Raw genomic sequence first — 12,762 nt, 5'->3', positions numbered from 1 at the left:
GCGATAACATATTGCGATAACACTTGGCCACCCTTCATGGTCAGCATTGCTTGGAGTCCGGTTCTCAGTCCCACAGAGCATATCTGGGACATTTTGGTACCATCATGTGCCTGAGAGATCCTTGATCACAAAAAGGTTTTGCCCTATCCTCTGTCAATAATGGAACGCATTAACCCAACGTCAAAACGTAGCATACATGCATACGGTGGAGGGTCCTCGACGTTGTAGCCGGTGGAGGTTGCACCAGATATTGATATTGGTTATGATTGATGATTGTATGCAGGAATTTGAAACAGAACCGTCTTTGTTAGCGTCTTACAACCGTAGTTATGAGTATTACAATATGAGTCACTTTCTAAGACTAGACTGCAGTTTTCATTTCATTTGGGATTAGATTTGCCATCTGATTAATTCTTTAATGTCAATTTATCCAAATAGCAAGTTAATATAGGTATGGATACGTTTCTTTGCAATGGTATATTGCAGCACACTGATACTAATAGTATGAAAAATATCGTGTCCCACGATACTTCCATATGTATACACGTTCATTATTTTAAGCATGCAATGGCTCCATAATTCGTAGCACTTTGAACAATGTCTGGATTATTAGCTTTATTCATATAACGTTGATAGGCTGGTATTCCATAAGTAGGTTCCTGGACGGGGTTTACTTCGACGGGGGATATTATTTCATTCACCGTGAATGAAAACACATTTTTCTCTGAAAGATAGGAACCGAATGTAGTTCTTTGTTAACACCTTTCCCTTTAGGCATCGGCGAGGGGCTTGCGTCCAAGCGTTCGTTCGTCACACAGAAAGCCAACGATCAATTCCTCAGACTGGTGCAGGTAAACCCCATGTCATATCCCCGCCTTCCACTGACATTTGAATGCTTCTGATTACAACTGGACTTTGATACTGATATATCTGCCGCCGTATAGCTCATCTCGGCTGAAATCATAGCCAGTGCAATTTCTTATCTTGGCTTCAACTACACGATCAGAATTTATAGGTGAGCCATTGACATTACTCGATCGAGTTTGTGATGAGTATCGCTCGGGGTCAGAGAACGCTCACCATTTTGCAAACATCGTCGCTTGATTGTGATTCATAAATAGATGTTCATGATACAGACTCAATACACAACATCGTCACTTGATTGTGATTCATAAATATATGCTCATAATATAGTCTAAATCAGATAATAAACAGTGTGTATTTCTTATTCATTATACAATTAATCTGTATTTCTTATTCATTACACAATTAATCTACAGAAAGGATTGTATTAATGTTGAGTAGATACATTGGTAATATATAAGCTTCTGATTTCCTATTTAGTGTTGACATGTCAGTTTTCATATTTGTCAAACTTTCATTATCAACATCTGCACATGGCTGGTGTTGTGCACCAGTGCATACATGTCGTTAAAAACTTGTGACATCATTAGCACAAAACTGACAAATCCTGTTTACGAAACATTTTCGCTGAGTCTGATGCTCATAACATCTATGTTTAGGGGTGGTACTTTACGAACGAATTGTTTTCTAACACGTTGTCAGGCTAGTTTGACTACACAATGACACTCTAGAGTGGGATATGGTAAATTTTCAGGATAGGTGCCGTGTTTCCGCGGAAAGCAACTCCACCCTAAGGAATATAATCAATGATTTCACAGTTGCAACTCATCGGGGGAACCCATGTGTGGTGTGAAGGTTTTTAAATCGTGGTGTTTTTACTTTTACGTGCTTGTGCCCATATGTGACATGTTGACACCTTTACCCCATATAAGCAGGGTTTGATATCCGCGTAAACTGCAGAAATTCCACTGCAAGAAGATATAACAAAGATGTAAGTAGTAATTTTGATCATGCTCACATTTATTGTCTTACTACTATGTTTAAGCGTTTGTTTTGTCTATTAGCTATGCTCAAGCCTAATATATAGCTTCTGATTTTTTGTTTGGTATTGAATTTCCAGTTTTCATACTTCCCTACCAGTGTGTTTGGCAAGTCTTGCTCACAAACTCTAAAGAGTACCAAACGTGTTTGGAATATTTTAATAGCCTAACCTGGACACGTGCGTGGTTTATATTTGTGTATTTGGAATGCGATTAATCTCCTCATAAAACATACACTGGCTGAAATAAATACAGGAAGACAGGCAAATTCAAGTGTTCCTTTAATATTTTCCAGTTTTCATCAACAACTTTGCATAGCGCCCAGGACTGCTTTAGTCCTTTGCTTTTTTTGTCTCGCCTTATATCCATTGAGCTTTCTGCTCAATAAAGCGGGGAATAGATCCTCAGCACACACCTATAGGACCTCTTATTCATCTCCTTTACACGGATGAATTCGGCATTCTTGCCAAAGGAGATACCAATTCGAAATAACAGGTTCTCATTGTCGAGTCCGTTTCTAATGGTATTGGCATTAGATTTTTGACTCGATAGATGTAATACGCTTCATCTGAAACGTGGCTAGGTTACTAATGGATCCGTCAAGTTAGCAGGTAGGGACAGTGGGAGGAGGAAATTATTGAGCATCTTGAGGAAGATCATGCCTACACCTATCTTGGAAGGCTAGTTCAAGACAAGCTCCAGAATGCCCAGATTCAAGACGAACCTCTTCCTTTTCCTTTTCCCTGTGGGTAGGTCATTGGACGTAATATCCATTGGACAAGAAATCCAGAGTCTTGACTACCTCAAGGATCATGACCGAAAGGATCATGTCTGATAACAGAGCCCACCACCCTCGTTCCCTCTTTAATCTTCATAAATGCCAAACAGAGTTCGTCAGGTCGGGGTGTGATTAATGTGGAGGCTCTTCGTGATAGAAATTTATTGAGTGATTTTGCATGTATTTATTTATCGGATGATCCTATGGTGATGCTTATCAAGATGAAAGCATGGCATCCCACAGCTATTTTAAGCGAGCTAAGGTTGTTGGACACAATCTGAAATTTGAGGTGCATTTTCTTCATGGCAGAGCGATAGGGGCAAACCAGCTGAAGTCCTTCACCAAGCTTTCAAGTCTACACTGTGTTGGTCATTTGTGGAGACGCTTTCTGAGAGGCTATTGCATCGTGTGTACACACAATGTGTGGAACGGAATAACAATCCAACCGACTCTTGCCTGGATGAAGTTGGCTGGTCTCAAATTTGAAACTTCCTTTTTGTTGCCTGGGACCACTTTCCACTCGCAACCGCCTAAATGTAATGCTAAAAGAAAACATATTCGTAAAATGTCGATTGTGCAATAAATTTACAGAGCTTGTCCAACACCTTGTCAATGGATGCCCAACCAGAATACCATAAACGACATGGTGGCATGGCTTGCTGGCATGCGTCACCCAAGTCAGTGAGCTGACTACCTGATTCGGTTAGTTGCCTCTTACGACAAGCATAGTCTCATTTCATGGCAAGCATGGGTTCCTGAAGGCCTTTTCTACCCCTGACCTTCACAGGCCACTGTGAAATAGGCCAATGTACAGCCGGAGACGAATTTGTGACTTAGCTTGCTCTATTTGGTAAAGCCAATGAATTTATTTATATTACTGGATTTTCTGTCCATTCTGACAGCAACGTGATTGGCAAGACTCAGAAAAAGCATGATATATAATTATGCGGACTACGCCACTGAAATGTCTTGCTTACATCCCAAGTACACTGTCGTCAGACTACCCATTCTTCTCGGTGTCCTGGGTTGGTACCTCCTGGTCTCTTGGCGCAGATCAGGAGAGTCACAGTGTTCTCCACCGGAAGAACAGCCATTCTGACACTATGGGTAATGCAGAAGGCTGCAGCGTAGGGAGGTCTACATATTCTCCGGAACGTTCTCAGTGGGTTCCACTAAGCAGCGCTTCCTGTGAGACGTCCCATTCACTGTGTGGGCTGTGTGTGTAAAGGTCCTGAGCTGATGATGAACCTTACCAGCCTGACTTTGCTAGGATCACCCGGACCCACTCTGCTGCATATTTATTTGAATCTGTAAAATAAAAATATAACGAACAATATCCAATACATTCAATATATTCACAATATAATTCAAAATCAGTTTAAATTATCATATATGGAATGTAAACTAAACATGGAAACTGTCGCATGCTGGGTTGTCGGTGTTGCAACTGGTGTTGCAACTGGTTGCAGTCACAAGTTATGTGAAGGATATTCGTAAGGGAGGCTCCAAGGGATATAACTCTGTAGGGGTTTGCTTGAAATAAATATGCTTTGATTGGCATGATCAGTCACATCTGCGTTGCCATGTAGCAGTAACTGAGAATTTATAGTAACATTGGTAACACTGCGTAAATTAGCCATCATGGTAGACCTCTGTTGAGTACATAGTTGACAGTCAAATAGGTAACGATAAGAATTTTCACAAACATATCCACAAGAACGGTACAAAATCAAAGTATTTGTGAGCTGTATTTTGTGTTACAACAATATTTGATTTAAAAGAATTCAGTGACACGTTTTTTCTAACTTCAACTGGAAATTCATTCCACATTCTAATTGTGGATGGAAAATACGAATTATACGAAAACTTTATACGAATAGGAACAAGATCATTAAAGTACGATGGTGCCATATTATGCTGTATTTTGTAAAAAAGACAAAATTTTCGCTTTCTCTTACGCTCTGCTAAAGATTCCCAACCAGTTTCATAATATAGATGTTCATATTTGGGTAAACCTGTTACAATTCTTGCTGCTTCTATTTGCGGTTGTTCTAATCTATTTGCCTGGTATTGAGCACACCCATCCCATACCTCACACGCATATTCGAAATGGGGCTTATAAACATGACATAAATTCTATTCAATACACAGCTCGGTAATAAAGAAATTGAGTTTACGTAGAGAGGATATCATTTTGAAGTTGTTTTACAACATTATCAATGTGGTCAGAACATTTACAATCTTTTGAAAATGTTAATCCCAAATGTTTATGATTTTCAACGGTTTTGACCCGAACCCCGTTGGAGTACAGACTGAGTGTCTCAATATTCTTATGCAAGGTGAAAATAATTACCTCAGTTTTATGAGGATTATATGTTATAAGTCACCGCTTTGCCCAAGGCGGCAGCATTTTCAAGTTTGCATTCAGTTCTCTTGCAATGAATAGATGATCATGAGAAGATAAGCCTAGCGACGAATCATCAGCAAATAATCGTGTCAAGCAGTCTAAGTCATCAGCAATGTCATTGACATAAACAAGAAATAAGAAAGGACCGAGGACTGACTCTGTAAATAGGACTGTAAATACAGGCTTGGATAGGGTTCCATTTACAAAGACGCTTTGTGAACGATTACTTATGTAATCAGCTATTCAATTTAACAATGAACCAGGAATTCCGTACTTTTCTAATTTCAACAATAAACCTTTATGCCACACGCGATCAAAAGCTTTAGAGACATCACAAAAACCACACAATAGTGGTTTTTATTATCTAAGGCCTCACATATTTGGTCATAAATTTCAATTAATTGATGGACAGTTGAATGACCAGACTGAAATCCTGATTGGTACTTATATAATAATTTGTTTACACGAAAATAGTTGTACAGATGTTTGAAAATCACTCTCTCAAACACCTTGCCCACACAACTGATCAAGGATATAGGTCGATAGTTAGAGACAATTGAGCGGTCGCCGTTTTTAACTAAGGGCATTACATTTGCTTCCTTCCAGACACTTCGATATATACTGGTCTTTAATGATTGATTGAAAACATCAATGCGTTTGTCAAAGAATGGCATTTCAGTGTTCACTTCGTTAATACTAGATATAGACTGAAAATACTGATTACGTTTCTCTGCTTTCTGCATATCAGTGAATAAAGTTGGATTTTCATCTGCATCATTTTGTTTCAAAATCGGAAAGTCAGGAACCGAAGTAATTTCCAGTAGGAACTGTTATTACTGCAATACAAATCAAGTAAAAAAATCGTTTGTAAGACTGACATAAAATGAATCCTTTGCATAACATTTCATATTATTTACTTTGTTTCTTTGTTTCTTGTAAGCCAGGATATCAACTTGATGGTTTGTTTTCCTGGCCTTTTTTCTCATTCTATTTCTGTTTCTATGTTCCCTTCGAATTTCTGAATTAAACCAGGGTTTATCAGTTGGTAGAATGGTGACCGTTTTAGAAGGAATGCACAATGATATAAAGCGGTTGAGATGTTTGTAAAATCATGCACAGGCTTCATTTACATTCCTGCAGCAACGAACTATGCATTTCCAATTTGTCCAATTAATCATAGCATTGAGGTGCTCATAGTCACCTCTTTCATAACATAATGCTTTTCTCTTATAGGCTAACTTGGTATTTACATGAGCATCAACAGTGATATATGTACCTTTGTGATCACTGATACTTTGACATAAATCTATAACACCACTCTCTAAAACATCAACATCTTCAGATATAATAATGGGATCAAGCAGTGTGCTCGTTGTTTTAGATACTCTCGTTGGTTCTTTAATAAGATTTTTCAGATTTTTCCTTGTAATGAGATCGTGCAGATACGTGTTATTATTCGACAAGATGTTTGCATTGAGATCGCCAACAACGGTATCCGAGATATCTAATGCAGTCTCAATAATACTATCAAGTCGACTCCAGTATTCTAACCCTTGGTGTTGTGGTCTGTGACACATAACCCTAGCGGCTTTTGTGGGATAAACAATTTGACCCATATAGATTCATCACAGTTGTTTTCAAGATGAAGTAATCTCATAAAACCGAGAGCGTGAGTAATATACATTATAACTCCACCCCGAAAGCATTTCTATCTTTCCGTACAGGATCATGAAAATTCACCCATTTGAGCGTATCAGTATCAACATCGAAATCCACATGGGTTTCTGTTACGCAGATAATGTCATATTCGCATAAATATTCAACAGATAATTCAGTTTGTTGCGAACACTTCTCACATTGAGATGGAAGATTGAAAGCGATGTGTCATAGTTTGCATGTGAACATGGCCCAGGATTTAACTCTACGTCTCCTGCAAGCTGAATTAATAGCAGATGTAATACTACATTGATATTGACAGCTTGTGACTTAAACAGACAAAGAACCACTAACACACAGCTTGATTTACATGAGGTCGTTAAGATAGTATACATACAGGAGAGTTCAGCGAGAAAAACGTTTCTGAACGATTTACCACTCATGTTGAAAAACTTATGTTTTACATTTGTACGCAGTTGTTTGCAAAATCGGACATAGTTGAAGACATCGATCGCCAGATGTTGCATTACCCATTGTTTAAACAGACTGATACACAGAATGTGGCCACAGTGTGACTGGCGGACCGGGTGTCATCAATAGGGGATACGTGTATGCATATGTGTGACACACGCATGAAGGGCAATGCAAACTGTGCTTGCATACTGAGGGGAAATAACAGACTTGGTACAGATAATGAGAAAGTTGGAAACAGAAAAGTTAAGGCTATATACAATGAAATTTACACACAGAAAATAAGATAACAGAATGTATAGCGACAGGATGTGGATTTCAAATTTGCTTACATTTTACATATTTACAATCCATGAACATCTTTGAGTAGCACACATCACAAGAACAAAAGTAGAACACGGTTACTTCATACACACATCACAAGAACAAAGCTAGAACACGGTTACTTCATACACACATCACAAGAACAAAGCTAGAACACGGTTACTTCATACACACATCACAAGAACAAAACTAGAACACGGTTACTTCATACACACATCACAAGAGCAAAACTAGAACACGGTTACTTCATACACACATCACAAGAACAAAACTAGAACACGGTTACTTCATACACACATCACAAGAACAAAGCTAGAACACGGTTACTTCATGTACTGATCGAGTTCTGACTCACACGGGTACGTCCTTCGGTCTGTTCGAGAATATGCACACGTCCATATCTTGTCCACGTTGACTGGATCCGTCCCTGTTTCTTTAGTTCTCTGGCTAGCTTGTATAGGTGACTTCTGTGTCTAGTTAAGTCCTCGTTGATGTACACGTTACGCCGTATATCGCGAAGTTTCCTCCTGTTGGTTATCATTTTGTTTCTGTCACAGTAGTTCACAAACTTGACAATAATGCCCCTGTGCTTGTCCTTAGATTTTCTCCCCACTCGATGCCACCTGTCTATGTCAGAAGGAGATAGGGTCAGGTGTAGTCCTCTAAATACATCCATGGTGATGTTCTCGGTGTCCGTGCCCTCCTCATGAATGTCCTCGTGAATGTTCTCCGGCAACCCGTGGGGTGGTGTGTGTGTGTGGGAGTCACAACACACTCTCCCACAAAATAATATCTCAAGATAATAGTGCAGACGTTTTTTGTTGCGTAGACGTGATGAAGGCGATACTTGTTGCGGCTCTGCTGGTGTGCCTCCTGGCCATACACAGTGATGCATACCTCTACCACAGAAACTACAGAATCAGGATGTCCTGGCGTAGAACTACATCCTGTATCTATCGTGCGGCAAGACGACTGTCTTTCTGCTACGGCGTGAGATCCAGGTTCCGATACTACCGTTTTGGAAAGAGAGGTATGCTTTAAATGTAGTGCAGTCTGACCGTTGGCAAAGTGTTACTTTTGAAGAAAATGTAAGTCAGTATGAATAGCTTCCCGGTTGTTAATTTAATTACGAGTAAAAAGACTCGTGTCTGAAGTTGCGTCTTATCACGTTTTATGATGTAGAGAGAATTATGATATATCCCTACAGCAAACAAACTTTCGTATATGTCCTTCTGGGAATGAAATGAGTTGACATTGACTTATTTCATTCATGCTTGTGTGTGATCTGCTGGGGCAGCAGGCCTAGTCACGAAGAAGATCTGGTTTCGATTTCCCTCATAGGCACATGTAATATTTTGGATTTTGATAATAGTGGCGCAGAACAATATTCATCCACTCTGGCGTTATACCGCGTCCCCACATACCTCCTTATCCCAAGACTGTGTGAAGCCCATTTTCTGGTGTCCCCCGCCGTGATATGGAATATTGCTAAAAAGCGGTGTAAAACTAAACGCACTCACTCACTCACACCTTGTGACAATATACGAAACTTACCCTTATTTAACCCACGGGCATAAGTTCTAATGGTCTAATTTTTCCCTGACAGAACATGGTCAAATCAGAAACTACGTTAAAGGTTACATGCAGACAAAAAATCAAACATTAAAACACAGTTATCACTTATTCATAATATATATATAATGCATTGCTGATAACAAAAAAAACCCCAAAACAAATGAAATTATAAGCGTATAATTGGAAATCAAAAGTGCAATATTTTGTACTTGGGTTTACCTCCCTCGCAACGATGCACCAGCGATACTGAACCCAGTCAGAGCCTGTGGGTGTGCACTCGGTCACTGGTCCATTGGCCGATACGCTTAGCTGGCTCTTTGCTCATGGCTCATAAGTCCGATATGTGTTAATTGCACGTGGTCAGTAATTGAAGTTGTGCATTGCATATTGCCATTAGCAGACAGAGAGGCAGGCAGGCATATAAATGTCAATAAACCAGACACTGAGTTTTGTCCGTGAGTGAGTGAGTGAGTTAATGTACGTTTAACGTCACATCGGCAATATCTCAGCCATATCGTGACGAGAACATTCGACAATGAGAGTTTAAATTTTGTCCCTGACAGTTTATCACAATCAACAAGTTTTTTTTCATGTAATGAGTAGATTATTTACTTGTTTGTGTACACAACCAAATTAGACTACTGTTCACGACATCATACTCCGGGCATGCGTACTGTTTCAAGCCATTCACTGCGCATGCCTTATGAGCTCAGCGCAGCATAGCTGTTGAAACCGCTTTTTCCTCAAGGGCTGGGTTTGAACTCCGATTTGATGGGCTTTTTCTCGTTTTGTTTTATCTTAATAGGCTGAATCAGCCTAGCATAGCTGTTGAAACCGCTTTTTCCTCAAGGGCTGGGTTTGAACTCCGATTTGATGGGCTTTTTCTCGTTTTGTTTTATCTTAATAGGCTGAATCAGCATTTGTGATCGTTTGTTTCTGTAAGTGCATTCCGAGAGGTATCTTAATCTGCAAAGTTGTGTTTACGTTGCAAGTGACCTTTAATAATTGCGGATTTACGACTATGCGTGATACAAGAGGCAGTAGATGCTAGAAATATTCTTAATGTCTTCAATCGCACCAGACCAAACCAACATTCCAATGAACACCACACTTTTCAGAAATCGAGAATGCAGATGAGAACGCTGAGAATACTGAGCTGCCAGAGAACGAGGACCTAATCAGCGCCAGAAATGTCATGGAGCCATTCATGGATGATGATGAAGGAGGTATCACAGCGTGGTTATAATACTAAGTTTCCCAAACCCTTCGTATGATCCTTACTATAACATAAACATGACAGTAGCTGGTTACCAAACAGTAGGGTATTTTGTCCCACGGGTGCCTTTAGCCATAGACGCATGGAAAAGGAAGCCAGTTGTTCCCCGAGCAGAATCTCCTGTGTGTCACGTTTTGTCTAAATGAATAGATCTAAATGCAGAAGAATTTAGTCTCTTGTGTCTCTACCAGGAAATAGGGAATTTGCTGATGGACCTCTGTTGGATGTTTTGGCCAAATTTTCTTTTTTGCAGTATGTCAAATTGTGACTTATTCGTCACAACATAATTAGTGCTCACTGGAATGGCTGCTTGTTGTCTAAATGTAATCACCATAACTTCCACATATGTGTTATAATGTACAGAGTTTCAAATAGTGTTTCTTCTCCGACTGCTGGGGGATTTACAATTTTAGACAAATTGTCCTACAGCTTTGAAGGAGGATGTGTAATTCTGTCTTACGTTTAGTGGCAAATGATTGATCATATATGGAACCTCAGAGCAAAAGAAACCATAGTCTCGATTATCCTCAGAAACAAATACCGGTTGGTGTTAAAGGAAAAGTAGCTGTGAAAACTTTATAAATGGATGGCTGAAAATCAGCTGACACCAGGTGTCCCGGAATAGGTTAAGTCAGGTTAAACCATGTCTTACCCGCTATTCACAAAATGTGCCTCAACAGTATTTTTGCCTGATGAGGCACAACAGCACAATCCAGACAAGGAAGCTATTAAAATCCAGTTCGATTTTGAATTACGAGAAGTACATAAATTCCGATGTTCGTAAGAATTATATCTTGGAATTGTTTAATGACAAAGGGCCAATTTGGTTATGATTTTGGCAGTGATGTGCGACGCTGACAACTACAATATTTTGATAGAACGTATTGTCATTGCAAACAATCCAGCAAACGTTCAATGTTTTCACTCGTCTTCTAGAAGTATATTATATATTATATTCTAGAAGAATATTACATAGAAGCATGGATATAATTTTATCTTTGTAACAGGGACCTGGTAGAACGTTTGCAAGTCGTACTGATAGTGTTTCGTTTTCATATCTTGAACTTTTGGAGTTAAGCTGGATGTTGGTAGTATCCATACATTGTTCAGATTTCGTTGCAAGTGAACCCACTGCTTTCCTGGCATTACGTGTATTTGATTCGTCGTCAATTACACCAAGAAAAAACAATTGATTTCAACTGATAATTTGCTAAATTTAGCAATCTAAATTATGATCTGCAACACTCCATCAGGGCCTCACAATGACTGTAATCTCTTTTCTAGGGAAAGCTGCATCCAAGAAAGGGCTTCGTCAGCCAACTGACGCGTAGAAACACAGGCGACACAGCGTAAGTAGGGGTCTAATGGCACAGTTTTAAGCGAGGGCTTTATGACCGACCGCTGCACCGAATCCACCTAAAAATGTGTTTAGAAGCCATTCGTTTGTAAGTCGTCGGTCCTGAGACGTAAACCAGAATCCATTGCTGCTAAGATCCAGTTCCCTTCTCCCTCGATACCGGCTATGATTAATTTTGCATCAGAATGAGGACGTGACATGTAGATTATGAAATGAATATACTGAGATTGTCCAAATACAAGAGACATGACATGACCCAGAATATGTATGTTCGTCACAATAATGGTACAGCCTAAGGCATATAAAATATAATAGACTTGACCTTGTCGTTTCCTTTATACAACTACAACTACAAGTATACCATTATTTGCTAGTTTTAGTAGTAGATTGCAAGTAGTTATAATAATGGCCCACGATGCCGAGGAAATGTCATGCATACATCGTTATGTTAGGCTGACCCGGATCCTCTTTGCTGCAGTCATGCATTTTAATATGTCAGCGATATATGTCACTTAGTATTCTTGTGGTTTCAGGATCCATTCTTGATGGTGAAAGATCTTCCGAGTGTCTCCGATTCAGTTAAAATAATAAATCCTTGAAGCAGAGTTGGTCGTTTTGCAATTAATGCTTTGCTCTTCATTGTTGCTGTTCTGTGTGGGTTTAAAACCAGGGGAGATAACCTTGTAGTTACAGCACTGGCATGTCACGTGGAAGATCCGGGTTAGATTCCACACAGGGTTACAGTGTGTGAAGTACCAGTGCACCTCACCTTGATGTAGTCTGATGTTGCTATATGTGATAAACTGCATGGTGATGGCTTATTAACCTTTATGGTAGAGGGTTGTTCCCCGAGAAACCTGAGACCATTGGTTGGTTTTGTGTGGTTTGGCTTAATAAGTTTAATGACACCATACTCAGCAATATTCCAGGTCATGGCGGCGGCCTGTAGATAGTCAAATCTGGATGGGACAAACCATTGATCAGTAACTTGAGCGTTGTTCTATGCAGTTTGTG

The 12,762-nt window shown here is 39.6% G+C and overlaps 1 protein-coding gene across 1 annotated transcript; it reads left to right on the top strand.

The window, feature by feature from the left end:
• The first annotated feature begins 1,493 nt into the window (after nt 1–1,493).
• LOC137288083 (uncharacterized) lies at nt 1,494–12,353 on the top strand. The gene is made up of 5 exons (XM_067820459.1): nt 1,494–1,855; nt 8,370–8,570; nt 10,234–10,341; nt 11,676–11,740; nt 12,282–12,353. The coding sequence occupies exons 2-4, from the start codon at nt 8,375–8,377 to the stop codon at nt 11,720–11,722; spliced, it is 351 nt and encodes a 116-aa protein (XP_067676560.1). The 5' UTR covers nt 1,494–1,855; nt 8,370–8,374; the 3' UTR covers nt 11,723–11,740; nt 12,282–12,353.
• The last annotated feature ends 409 nt before the right edge of the window (nt 12,354–12,762 follow it).

The sequence above is a fragment of the Haliotis asinina genome, chromosome 6 (genome assembly GCF_037392515.1).
Source record: "Haliotis asinina isolate JCU_RB_2024 chromosome 6, JCU_Hal_asi_v2, whole genome shotgun sequence".
NCBI classification, from domain to species: Eukaryota; Metazoa; Mollusca; class Gastropoda; order Lepetellida; family Haliotidae; genus Haliotis; species Haliotis asinina.
This window is presented reverse-complemented; position numbering and strand designations above follow the sequence as displayed.

Excerpts from the sequence above, each read along its gene's own strand:
- LOC137288083 (XM_067820459.1), top strand. The coding sequence starts at position 8,375 with ATGAAGGCGATACTTGTTGCGGCTCTGCTGGTGTGCCTCCTGGCCATA. Across the intron at positions 8,571-10,233 it reads CTACCGTTTTGGAAAGAGAG|AAATCGAGAATGCAGATGAG; the intron begins GTATGCTTTAAA and ends CACACTTTTCAG. Across the intron at positions 10,342-11,675 it reads CATGGATGATGATGAAGGAG|GGAAAGCTGCATCCAAGAAA; the intron begins GTATCACAGCGT and ends TCTCTTTTCTAG.